This window comes from Pistacia vera, unplaced genomic scaffold (assembly GCF_008641045.1).
Source record: "Pistacia vera cultivar Batoury unplaced genomic scaffold, PisVer_v2 Contig233, whole genome shotgun sequence".
Classification (NCBI taxonomy): Eukaryota; Viridiplantae; Streptophyta; class Magnoliopsida; order Sapindales; family Anacardiaceae; genus Pistacia; species Pistacia vera.
In genome coordinates, this window is record NW_022196039.1 from 1,082,036 (window position 1) to 1,095,747 (window position 13,712).

Below are 13,712 nucleotides of genomic sequence, written 5' to 3' on the forward strand. Positions count from 1 at the left end.
ACCCAATCCTCTTGACTCTTGAGTGGGTACGTGTAATCACATGCATTTGACTAAAATATTAGCAATAAATATTAAAAATGTAATCACATGCAACTCGACTCAACTCACCGATCTGCTACTTAGTCATCGTGATGGAAATGCCGGAGAAACTTTGAGTCAGTCTTCAAACTCAAGAATTAGAAAGAAAAGAGAGAAAATAAAAAATAGAGAGAGAAAAAGGAAACCAAACACACAGTGTAAATTTATTTTTTATTTTAAATATGAAAATAATAATTAATAAATAAATGAATGAATTTACTTGTTTGGGCACTCCTTCGTGTTTTTATAATTTGCCAAACACACCCTTTCGCATTTTGTTGTCACATGGTTCTTATGCTTCATAAAATTTATGTGAAATTAAACAATAAATAAATAAATAAAAAATATCATTTTTCTCGGATGACCCGCAGGTTGACCCGTATCCGCACAAGTTGGTATGGGTTATACATATATTGACCTGTACGAAAAATCTACTCGTAAATCTGTACCCGTTGATACCCGACATGTACCCGTCGGACCTGCCCGTTTGCCAGGTCTTAATTCAACCACTCATATTTAAGATAAACACGATCCTTCATTGGACCCGCTCCTTTGTGCAAGCCAATTTTCATTCTTCCACGGTTCCACCAGGCCCAGCCAGGCAGCCAATTTTTAGTCTTGGGCCGGAAGTCAGGCCTGGTCTGCAATCAACCTAGCGGCCCAATTTGCCTTCATGCGGGCTTGAAAGCGATCTGTTCCCTGTCGCACCAGCGCCTCAAACTACAGGCATGCTATGGCCCAATTTGCTAAAAAAAATTGTTTAAAGTGGAGATTTGGGAATACAACTATACATGTTTGCTAAAATAAGGAGAAAACTAATAGGTAACGTTTGGTTGAGGATAGTAAAAGATAACTTTGGTAATCTGTCTTTTAATTCGACTATTACTATGTTTGATTGTTAAGAAATAAAATATTTTGGTATTCTTTCAATAACAATAGTGATTATTATAGGTAATATGGGAGGTCATCTGATTACTTATTAAAAAAAAAAATTTTTATTATCGTGATAATCCACTGTTCAAACCAATTTTACCCATAATTAATAAATATTTTAGACACAAATATCCTCATATGTCTACCAAATAATAATTAGCCCCAATGTGCAAAATAACTTATGTAAACTCATAAATTAATTTTTTGGACAAAAATACCCTCACTATTTACATGAATAATATCCAAATACCCTCAACCACCCAAGATAATTGTCGGTCGCCAACAACTACCACTAGCCACCGACAATCGTCTTGGGTGGCTAGAGGTATTTTGTTAAATTTTAAACTTTTGTTGTGGCTATAGTGTTTTAGCTAAATTATCAAATGTAAGAAGTTAAGAGTAATATTCTAAATAACAATAATAACAATATTAAAAATGAAAGACAATTTAATAAAAGCCTTTTTGATAATATTTTATTCCTTCGAATCAAATATATTAATTATTTATATCCACCTATATAATCAAATATATTAATATAATATTCTTAATTAATTTTTAAGATAATTTATCCCGATATTATAATATTTTCTAACCAAAAGCTACCTGGTCATGAGATATAATTGGAGATAAAAATTTGGGTAATTTTTCCTCTCCGTTTTTGTGAAATATTCCCCTTTTTCCATGTTACATCTTGTCAGTTAGCCCTTGAGTTTTGTCACATCCATGTCTGATTAGGCTTGTCTTATTGCTAGAACCAGTAAATCTATCTCTTGTTTGGAAGGAAGTCTGAATCAGACCTTGATTTTAAATTTTAAACGGCTAGTGTTAAAAGATCATAACACGAGAGATCATAACACGAGAAAAATTGTAAAAGTAACCTCTTTCTAAATTAAAATTGGATCCAAAAATCTATTATAAGTTTGCAAATAATGATGATGAAATAATTGTAGATAATACTGTCAGAGTAGCCCCACCACCACCTTATGTGAAAATGAACTTCCGATTGAGGACCTGAATTTTGACTCATCAAACACTATCCATGCAAAGAGAAACTTCCTATTTCACATCAATCTTTGTACAAAACCAACGTACACTCGTGACAGAATAAAGTGCAGTCTAAACAAGCAAAAAGGACCTTTAGATCATCATTAATCGTTGGCTCTTTACCCACGATCCTTCCTTGTTTCTGTCTTTTACTTCTCATATGTTTCATGTTTCCATCTAAATAATTTGAAACAATACCAACTTACATGATTAAACATAAACTTTTTAGTCCAAATTATTGATGCATGCAACTGTTTCTTGGTATATTGCCATAATCTTAAACGTCAGAAATTTCTGTTGTATCAGAACGCACCAATAACTGTGTACGATAATCACATATAGCACAATTTTTTTTCTGTCAGAAATGTGGATGTTTGGTCAGTTTCTTAACATTTGCCGGAACTTTGGAATAATTCATACTAACATTATTGATCATATATATGGAGAAGCATATATATGTACAGGTACCGAATTGATTTGCATAACTTTCTTGTTAATATTAGTTGTTTTCAAACATATTCATTATGTGGAAGACATCAATTTTCATGAAGTAAAACTGGTCAAGCATCAAGTGAAAAATGGCAAGCATAATAATTGTTTAATGGCAATCACCAGTTTCACTATGTCAAGTCCAACACAATCCAACACTCAAAGGTACACCAAGAAAAAAAATAAAAAAAAAATGGAGTAATACTACTGAAAGATGCACACCGAATGACGTGACGTAATCCTAATCGTTTATTTATTTTAAGTTAATATTAATCAATGATCAGGATTTTGCTGTCATTCGGTGTATAGATAATTTTCGGTAACTCTATCACTTTCCCAAAAAAAAAAAAAAAAAAATTGCAACTTTTTGGTGAAAGAATAAAACCAAATACAGACTAGATATTTATCTTCCCCAGAGTTTTAGCACTTATTTCTGAGCAAGCCTTTGTCGATTTTGTCTCATCATCACCCCTTCCCAGGAGAGACACGCCGAGCTTATCATTTGACGGTACACAATGCTCCAGTTTTTGTAGTTTAATATGCAGCAGTTGGGACATGTTCCTTTTTACAAGACTGTAACATCTTTTCACCATATCCTGTTACAATGAGATTAGGACAAAGAATTTTTATATCTGGTTAAAAGTGAAAAATAAACCAAACACATCATTGAAACAGTCTTCTTGTTTGGTCAAATTTAGTACAAACAATCAAGAATGCAACAAAACTATATGTTACTTTTGATTTTACATATAGAAACTGAAGCATAGTAGATGACTTACTTTGTTCAGTCTTTTGTGCAGGCACTCCAACTTGTGATCATCAACAGGCTGATTTGTGACCCACAGCACCACAGCTGCAGCGGTTGTAGATGGAGGATAATCCAAGAAATCAATCACTGTTTAAAAATAGCCACATTATTGAGTCTTGAGAATGAAGGACAGAAAGATTTAAATCAGTCTGGGAATTAAATCACCTCTACTTGTACTGATAATAAGATCCGAGGCAGCAGAGATCACAGAGCTGAATCCATTACTATGTTGGGGACTCGAACAATATGAAATTTTAGAAATGAAATAATGTAAAAAATCGAAAGGTGTTATGCTGCGCAATCGCCACTTGAGACTGCTCCCAACAAGAAGCTCCATCCTTTGAACCGTTTTGGGCTTGAACAAGAATCTGGGTTCTATTAGTTGCAGGTCTAAGAGAAGTGGGACACTTGTTTCCTCCATTTTTGCAGCTAGAGATAGACACGCTACTGATAAAAGCCGCCAGTGCCATTCTTTCCCAGTCAAATTATGGGACAAGACGAAACGATCCAAATAATTCACAGAAAGATACGCGGTTTCAGGCTGAAATCGATAATGAGAATGCACCTGCAATGTATATAATTTACAAAAACAAAAAGAATTCCATTCGAGGTACACAATAAATGAAGCGAAATAGCACGTACCTTCAACATCCATTTGATTGCCTCTTGACGAGAAGTGACAATCCCTGGAAGTTTACCATACTTGGAAAATAATTCATGTCCTTGCAATTGATCAAGCTCAGAGTCGAAAATACTAACAATGTAATTCTCTTCGTCGTCATCAACGTGAACAAAAGAACCACAAGATTCAAAGTCGTCACAAATGTCAGCATCTAATGAAACCAAGTCGCCGGCTTCTTCTGTGCAGTACAAGAAGTTACAAGTTGGGGACAGAGACATTGAAGATGATATGGTGAATGTGAATCTCTAGTAAATAAATATCATCTTCAATTACTTCTCTATCTTTCAGAAAAAGTTCAGAGATTTATGCAGTGATAGTTGTGTCGGGTTCCTAGCTATTTGTAGTGGAGCTTTGTTAGTCAAAATCAGAGTTACACTTAGGTTAGGTGCTGATGTGGCAGGAAGAGTAGGCCTCTACTGATTTTTGTACGAAACTTCGTTGCACTGATGCCATGTGATGTAGGGACGTCATCAATCCTGAGATGTGGGTGTTATGTAAATTCCATATCATTATCTGCTAACACAAACACAATTAACCCAAGCAACACACAATACCAATCCAACGCATCAACTCAAGAACACCAAAATACCGTGGTTCACCTTTCCACAAAGGAAAGATTACATCCACTTGAGCTCCACATGATTTTGGGCTCACTGCCTATGGAATAAAGTGTTTTACAGATTTAGAAAACTCTCACCGATTTTACCCAAAGATCAATCAGAAACTCACGTCACACAAAACCTGCCAACAATCCCGAGATGACTTGACCCAATCTCTAAAAACTTGAAGGAACAACCTGCCCTCACCCAGGATTACATAGATTTGCAACTCCAAAACAAGATTGAAACAAACTCCAACACTCAAAGGTAAACAATCTGATGCGTAAAGAGAAGAAGCAAAAAAAACTGTTTCTGTGTAAAAAGCTCTCCCTTTTATAGTTTGACCTTGTGCACTCATTTCTGCCCTTGATCTACTTATTTCAGTGGCTTGTCTGCTCCAATCTTGAGTGAAACTGCAAAGCGAGCGTTTTGCTTAATGAATTCTGCAGAAACTTGTGGTTTTGAGCTTCAATATACAATCTCCCACTTGAAGCTTAAACTTCTACAACCCAAATTCCCCTAAGTGCAGCTCACCATCCTAACTCCCTTCATAGCTCAGTTCTACCTGTCCTTGACCAACTAGGTTCAAGCAATGCTTGAACTGGCACATGACATCTTGGTACCCATACATAGGATTATCTTCTGTTGGGACTTTCTTCAAGATGATCAATCCTTGGGCAACTAGATCTCTAGCGAAATGATCTCACATCCACATGTTCGGTCCTGTCATGATAGACAAGATTCTTGCTCAGGTGAATGCGCTTTGGCTGCCTAATAAATTTTGGCTACTCCCTCATCAAATTCACTTCAGTTAGTATTCTTGGAGCCACAGTGCTTCCTTGAATACATCAGCAACAGCACATACTCTGCCTCATGAGGAGAGTGCCACACATAGGTAGCTGGGATTTCCAGCTCACACAGTTTCCTCCATGTGAGACATAAGCATGGTTGATTTCTTGTGTCTTTATCCCCTGCAAAATCAGAATCTACAAAACTCACAAGATCAGTGAATTATATCTTTACAATATTTCCAAACAATATGTGAAGTGCCATTAATATACCTAAGAACCCATTAAAGGCTGACCAGTTTTCTGACCCAGGATTTGACATAAACGACTCAACAATGACATAGAAAGGTAGGTCAGGTCTGGTGCTAATCATGGCATACATAGTTGACCCATTACATTGCATAGGGGACTTGTTCCATCTTTATTAACTCAGAATCTGTTTGGGACATTGGTGTGTTTTACTAAGTGTGAAATGACTTGCTAAGGCATAGATACAACCTTTGTCAGCCATATTAACCTTAGAAACTAATTTTTCAAGTAGGAGTTTTGAGTAATCTTAATTCATGACAGTTTCTACTCCTATGTATACCATTCTTATATCCTTTTAGCACATCCTAAGTCTTTCATGTCACAACTCGCCTTAATTTTACTCTTTAGCCCATCTATCCTAGATTTAGATTGTTAATCAAGAGCATGTCATCCACATATAAGAGTAAATACAAAGCATATCATTATCCAAAGCAAATAAAAGCAACTATCATATTTGTCCCTATTAAACCCAATCTTAAAATAAATGCATCAAACCTTTTGTACCACTGCCTAGGGGACTGTTTCAGTCCAACAATGACTTATGAAGCAAACCACATAATTTGGAGTCTTTATCAATAAATCCAGTAGTTGTCTCCTATATATTTTTCTCTTCTAGGTTTCCATGTAGAAAAGCAGTCTTAACATCTAGTTGCTTTCTAGTCTAGTCTAATGTGCAACTATACCAACATAATCCTAATTGTTTTATACAACTACTGGTGAGAAATTCATTAAAATCAATGCCTTCCCTTTGGTGTGTAACCTTTAACTACAGTCTAGCCTTATACCTAGGAGGTCAGAGAGTTTATACCTTCTTTTACCTTGAATACCATCGACTTCAACTGGTTTTGTGATCTGAGTTGGGACTAAGGACCAGGTTCTGTTAACCTTCAAAGACTTGCATTTCTTCCCCATTGCAGCCTGCCATTTGTCCTTGTCCTTTGATCTGATTGTTTCCTCATAGCTATCAGGTTCTGATCTTAGTACTTCGCTCTAGTCACCAGTCAGTGAAGATCAAATTAGCATAGGAATATCTTGCTGGAGGTCTGATCTCTCTACGAGTCCTCTCTCTAGTTAGCTGATACTGTGCTAGGGACTCTTCTTGGGTTGGTTCTAAGTTCTCAGCTGGTTCACCCTCCTGGTCATGATCCAGGCTGCCATTTCAGTTTCTTCATCTGATTTTTCTTCATCAGGTTGAATACTTAGGGGTCCACCTCATTTGTGTCCCTGCATTTGGTTCTTGACTCATAGGATCAATGCTTAGGTACCTGCATCGGTTGTAGTTTTGCAAGGAAAAATATTTTCATTAAAAATACATCCCTACTGATTATACTTTAACCCCTGGTGATGTTCTTTACTATAATCTACCCCTTTGTCCCTTCTTGTAACCGAAAGACCACTTTAGTTCCCTTCATTTGTGTGTGCATAGGTGCACACCCAAAGACCCTAAGGTGGTTTATGTTGGCTTTCTTTTGGACCATCTCTCATCGGGACAGGTGAAACCTATTGCAAAAGGGCTTCTGTTGACTAATATACTGCAGTGTTGAGGGCTTCTCCCCAAATGGTCTTAGGTAATCCTGATGTGAACAGTAATCATCTCACATTTTCTAACAATGTCCTACATTCTCCTCAGCTACTCCATTGCTGAGGAGTTCCCCTGACTTTCTGTGTCTCAAAATACCCTGATCACTACAGTATCTATCAAACCTAAATTGCAAAACTCTAGCCCATTATCTGTCCTAAGGGCTTTAAACCTTTCGGTCCATTTGGTTTTCTACATGTTTTTGCCAATTCTGGAACCTATCTAAGGCCTCATTTTTAAATCTAAGCAGAAAAACTCACACTTTCCTACTGTAGTCATCACTATCGATAGAATAGTTGCTGCCCCCTTGAGATTTTATCTTTTCTGGCCCCCAAAGACCAGCATGTAAGTATTCTAAACAGTTAGTGGCCTGTTGGGTCCCTTATGAAAACTTAGCTTTTGTTGCTTCCCCATTATACATGTTTCACAAAACTTCAGATCACTAATGACTCCCTACCAAACAACCCCTGTTTACTTAAGATTTAGGCCTTTTTTGCTCATATGCCTTAACCTTAAATGCCATTTTTCAGTGTCTCTCAGATTTGTAGTAACAAACATCAGAACAGTAACCCCCACTCAGATGTAAACCCATTCTTCTTTACCCCACTAAGTACTATGCTGTTACCCTTATAGACATTTAAGCAATCGTTTTTCTCCTTATAACAACACCCAGATTCATCAAGGTTCCTAAAGAATCAAGTTTCTCTAAAGATCTAATGTATCTAACTTTAGTAAGTTTGACTAATTTTCCATTATTCATCCTCAAGATATGCTACCACAACTCCCTGAACCTTACAAGCATCGTTATTTCCCATAAACACAGTCTCACAGTCATTTGGTTCAAAATCTGGGAACCAATTTTGTTTGGGCTCAGTGGAAAGCAACCAGATCTAACACTCATTCCCCTATGTATTAGTCTTAGACACTGTTCGACCTCTGATTCTTCAATGCTATGTTTGGTGGTGGCTAAATTGCTCTCAGTTGGATTGTTTCTGTTTCCTAATCCCATCAAAACAGTTTTTCTTTAGATACCAGCCTTATTGCAATAGAAACATTTTCGGGTTTCCCCTTTGGATTTATTAGTGTTTTTTACCCTTCTTTTTGTTCCTAGCCACTGCCGTGATGAGGATTACTATCGACCTAACTATTTCGCCCTACCCTTAACAAATAGGCTATTCCCACTCATTTTCTAACCCTAGTTTCTAACTCCCTAGCTTTTTTAAATCTACACTAAGTACAGTGCCAGTGTACTGCAAATCATTCTTTACTACCATATATTCATCATTCAAAGAATTTAAAAGAATCATGGCAAGGTTGGAATCACTGAGTTCTTGTCAGTACCCTTGAGAACCAGGGTCATTTTCAAGACCATCAAGGTTCTCCTCATAGTCCTATTACTATCCATTTATACGAAAATAAGGCACCTTTTAAGTGTCTGATAGTGGGACTGATTGCAAAGCAGGAGAGTTTCAAGCTTACCCCAGAGGCCGATTGGGGTTTTAACCCATCGACCTTACACAACACATGTTGGCAAGGTCATGATGATTAAATTGTAGGCCTCTTCATCCACTTCGACTTCTTCTCCGGCCACTTGGTGGAATCCTTCTCCAGCGCGATAGACCACTTTGTGTGGGACAACAAAGCTTTCATCTTCTTCTTCCACTGTCGCAATCGATTTTTCCATCATACTGGGTGATCTCAACCTAGTTGTACTCATGACTGAATGTGTTTGTTTGTTGTTTGTTTTTTTTTTTTTTTTTTTTTTTTTTTTTTTTTTTTTTTTTGTTTGGTAATTACTAACCAGAACAAAAGAAACCAAGATTGTCCTCTCCTTCTCAATTGATATCCCGAATTTTCAGAATTTCTAATCCTAGACTCTCCCAGCCTTTACAAGACACCCAATTTATGACCAAACCCTAGATTTCGAAAATCAAGAACCCTAGGATTGACAACACTAACCTTGCTCTGATACCACTGTTATGTAAATTCACTATCAATTATTGTCTAATCACAAACACAATTAACCCAAAGCACACACACAATACCAATCCAAAACGCAATCACTCAGAATACACAAATATACCGTGGTTCACCTTTCCACAGGAATTACATCCATGTTGAGCTCTAGAATTTTGGGGCTCACTGCACTAGGAAAAGTGTTATTACATATTACAGAAGAACTCTCACTGATTTACCCAAGGATCAATCAAGAAACTCACTCACACAAACCTGACAAAAATCCCTAAGATGACTTCACCCATTCCTCTAAACCTGAAGGAACAACCTGCCCTCCCCCAGGATTACACAGATTTGCAACTCAAAACAAGATTGAAACAAACTCTCAACACTCAAAGGTAAAACAGATCTGATGCGTAAAAGAGAAGAAGCAAAAAAAACTGTTTCTGTTTAAAAGCTCTCCCTTTTATATTTTGACCTTGTGCACTCATTCTGGCCCTTGGATCTACTTGATTTCAGCGGCTGTGATCTGCTCCAATCTTGAGTGAACTGCAGCGTTTTGCTTAATGAATTCTGCAAAGGTTGCGTTTGTGAGCTTCAATATTATAGTGGGATTAAAATTATTATTGCCGTTCGTTAATTCATTTGTGCTAATATCTGGTTCAATTTCTAGTTTTATACCGAAGTTTGATAAAACTTGTAGATTAACATTATCGAACTTGTTTTTCATCTAACATTTTTGCTAATAATTCCAGGCAAGATTCATAGAGGAGAAATTAGAAATGATGTAACATTTCATAGAAATATGATTTTAACTTTAATGATGACTTGATGGTAAAAGCAAAGGAGGATTTAATATGTTTCTCCAAGTTCGACTCCTTGATGGTAAGAGAGCAGAAGGATCTAACATGATCTTTTGAGTTCAATCTCTGGTTGCTATATGGGTAGTTATTGAGCTTTTACCCTGTCAATGTTTCAAGGTTTCAGGGAATTAGTTGAGATGCGTGCAAATTAACCTTACCCTCCCGGTCATCAAAAAAAAAAAAAATTGTGATCTCAATTCTCAATGCGATAAAATGAAGGTCTTTTGCTTAATTCAAATTCAATTCTCTGTTTGTGAAGTTAAAGAACTAGAAATTCTTGAAATATTTGATTGAGGCGTTTCTGTTTGTTTTAGTTCTGACTTACACAAACAATAAATGATTCCAAAAAACATTGTCATTTTTTTCTTGAAAGGAAACAAAGAGAAATTGTTTATTGATAAAACAAAACAAGTCCGTTTGTTTCATTATTTCCTATCCTATTTCCTCCTATCCTTAAAATAACTGTTTGTTTCATTATCCTCAAAACCTATTATATTTTTCTCAACGTTTTTAAATCCCTTAGTTTATTAATTTAACTAAACACCCTCAGAAAAAAGTTTAAAAATTAACAAAAACACCCCCACCCACCCACATTTCAGATTCCGGCCCCCACCGTCGGAAGGTGGCCAGAATCTGGTATAATGGCACTTACCCCACCGGCTGGATCTAGGTGGTAGTGTGCCAATCTGGCCTTTTCCGACCAGATCTGTGGTGGATCTGGCTAGAAAAGGTCATATTGGCACACAAACGGCCAGATCCGGTCGGTCGTGCACCGTAACTCCAGATTCCAATGGTGGTGGCCAGAATTTGGCAACTGTAGGTGGGAGTGTTTTTGTCATTTTATAAAAATTTTATATATTGGGGTGTTTAGTAAATTAGCAAACCTAGAAGGGTGTTTTTGTTAATTTTTAAATCTTACCTCGTTATTCCCACCCAACTCTAAAAATATCAAAAATCTTATCCAAAATAATGAAATAAACGGACCCAAATACGATGGTTTTAACAAGTACTACTTGAATGTACAACATAAACAAGTGCAAGCTGTTGATCTTTTGATTATAGCCCTTCCTCTGTAAACAGAACTGGAAATACAAATAGTTGTATTCCAATACACATATGGTGGTTTTAACAATTCTTGGGGCTTCACTCAATCCCACTTTTATACTTGTAAAGCTGCCAATCTGCTAAATGCCACACCAAATGATATTTACTTGTATAAAAAATTGTATCAATTAAATGATATATGAGAATCGTTAGGGTTTAGGATTTAGGGTTTAGCATTTTTGCCTCAATATCATAGTATTGTACCCTTGGTTTATATGGATAAAAGGGTCATACAAAATTAGTTTTGGGTAACCAAGGTGTTCGGACTAATTTGTGCATATCTCAACTAATCATTGGAGTCTATTGAACACCCTACAAACCCAAAAGATCAGATAAGCCACAATATTATTGTTAATGATAGTTAGATTAGATTTGATGGTGTCGATATTTGCCAATCCACCTTTTTGTTATTAATTTAATAAAATAAGTTATCTAACAATTTTCTACAAAGAGAGGGAGTAAACGTATCATGTTTTATACAATGCATCAGTAAATTTCTCATATGATAATAATTTTTAGTAATAAATTAGCATCACATCTTATACTCGGTTTCATTTACTTTTTTGATAAAGGATTTATTTTATACACCCCACTGCAGGATCATTTTGTCTTGTACAGACACCTATAATTTTCGAAAGATGTGATTTCGCACCAATGAGAAGTATGCTGGTGAGGTTCGCGCAAGGGTATGTGAGACCGAAAATATGATACTGAACCAATGAGAAAATAAGAATAATGCCAATATAAATAAAATGAATTTTTAAAGTGGTTCGTGTAAAATACAATCTTACTTCACTGTTATCTTATTACTTTACTTGTGTGTTTTTAATGTGTTTATAATTCTATTTGCTCTCAAATGAGCAATGTTATCGTTATTGAGGGAAATGAATTTTGAATTTTTTTCTTTAAGGTAAGAGACCCATTTATATTGTTGCATGACGACTTGCTCATGAAGTAAGCCTCTCATGGCCTAACATGGCTGCCAAATCGCTCTTATCGAGAATTACTAGTAAAACAATCCTTTTATGGAATGACACGCGACCTGGATGACAACTCAACCTAAACCTTCCTGTTGAAACAACCTATGACAACCTTATAAATGAAGTAATCCTTCACAGTGACATACGACTTGGACAGATGCACCGTCACAGAACACTTGATGAGAACTTATACTCAAATTGCATATTCATAGGCACCATGGCATAGTTCATGCCTCACGAAATTAGACATGACAAAAGTTATTAAGAACCTCTCTTGAGATAAAGATTTTAATAATTCAATGGGATTATTTAATAATTAAACTAATATATAAGGGTTTTGATAACGAAATTAGGTAATCTTCCGGCAACTCCTTCGCCGTGATGTCTTCAAACTATTGTAGAAGCTCTCCGATTCGTCCAGGAAGCGTTGCTGGGGGTACGTCATCTTTTGCCACCAAGGCATAGAGTCGTCCCGTCCCTCAGCCTTCTAGCGGACGAAATACGCGTTTGTCACTTCTATGAGTCGAATGGGGAGTCTTTAGGATAAGCGAAAAAAAATTCCTGTTCAGAATGACATGACAAAAGTTATTAAGAACCTCTCTTGCGATAGGAAGATTTTAATAATTCAATGGGATTATTTAATAATTAAACTAATATAGAAGGGTTTTGATAGTTTTTCGACAAGTTTATGAATGCTTTAAAACAATCCGTTTCTGTTTCTGGCAGAAAGTCGGATTATCAATATGTTCTGGATTATAGCTTTGGTTCCAATTCCACCCACAAGGTGGGCTAATTCACATAATGGGGCAACAATGTTGATCCACATCTACAACCCAGCTTTCAACCTTGAGACATATGGGGCAATTAATTTTGGTCACAAAGATGAGTTTGGGTACATCTCGCACACACATTTCCTTTCTGTTTTCAAGTCAATAATCCAACTCATTTTTTTGCCTACTCTCATATTTATCTTAATTTACTTTGACCAACCAAATTTAATAAACGCCATAAATCTTAAATATTCGTGAAACAGAAATGTCACAATCACAGTGGGGACGTTGGTAGTTAAATATGACGGCACTGATCATGCAGTGGCGGGGCGGCGTCAACGTGGCGTGATTCAGTTGTAATTGCAACAACTAATTAGGTACAACTTCATAATTGTAAATCCATCCACTGACCTTTTATCTTCCAATTAATCGATGTTTGAGTTTGACTACCATTATTTTTATTTATTTATAGTACTCAAAAACAAGTTATAACAACCTCCATTACTGAGTCTTTCACCATCTTGGACAATTTGAGAATATGACTATAAAAAATCAGTTGCAATTCCACCTCTTTCTTTCCTCCAAACACGAAACAACACTCCTCATACATCACACGCCATTGGAACTATAGTTATGTATACTACCGAATTTTATATTAAAAAAATGCAAACTAGTTAGTGTAAGATATTGAAGAGTATCTGTAAATTATAAGTTGTTAGAAAGCTAGACT

General features: G+C 36.2%; 1 protein-coding gene across 1 annotated transcript; it reads right to left on the reverse strand.

Annotated features, from left to right (window-relative positions):
• Nucleotides 1-2,753: 2,753 nt before the first annotated feature.
• On the reverse strand, nt 2,754-4,328 carry LOC116131466 (cyclin-D4-1-like). The gene is made up of 4 exons (XM_031417115.1): nt 3,995-4,328; nt 3,518-3,917; nt 3,324-3,439; nt 2,754-3,140 (listed from the first exon to the last, which is right to left on the reverse strand). The coding sequence occupies exons 1-4, from the start codon at nt 4,250-4,252 to the stop codon at nt 2,940-2,942; spliced, it is 975 nt and encodes a 324-aa protein (XP_031272975.1). The 5' UTR covers nt 4,253-4,328; the 3' UTR covers nt 2,754-2,939.
• Nucleotides 4,329-13,712: the final 9,384 nt, after the last annotated feature.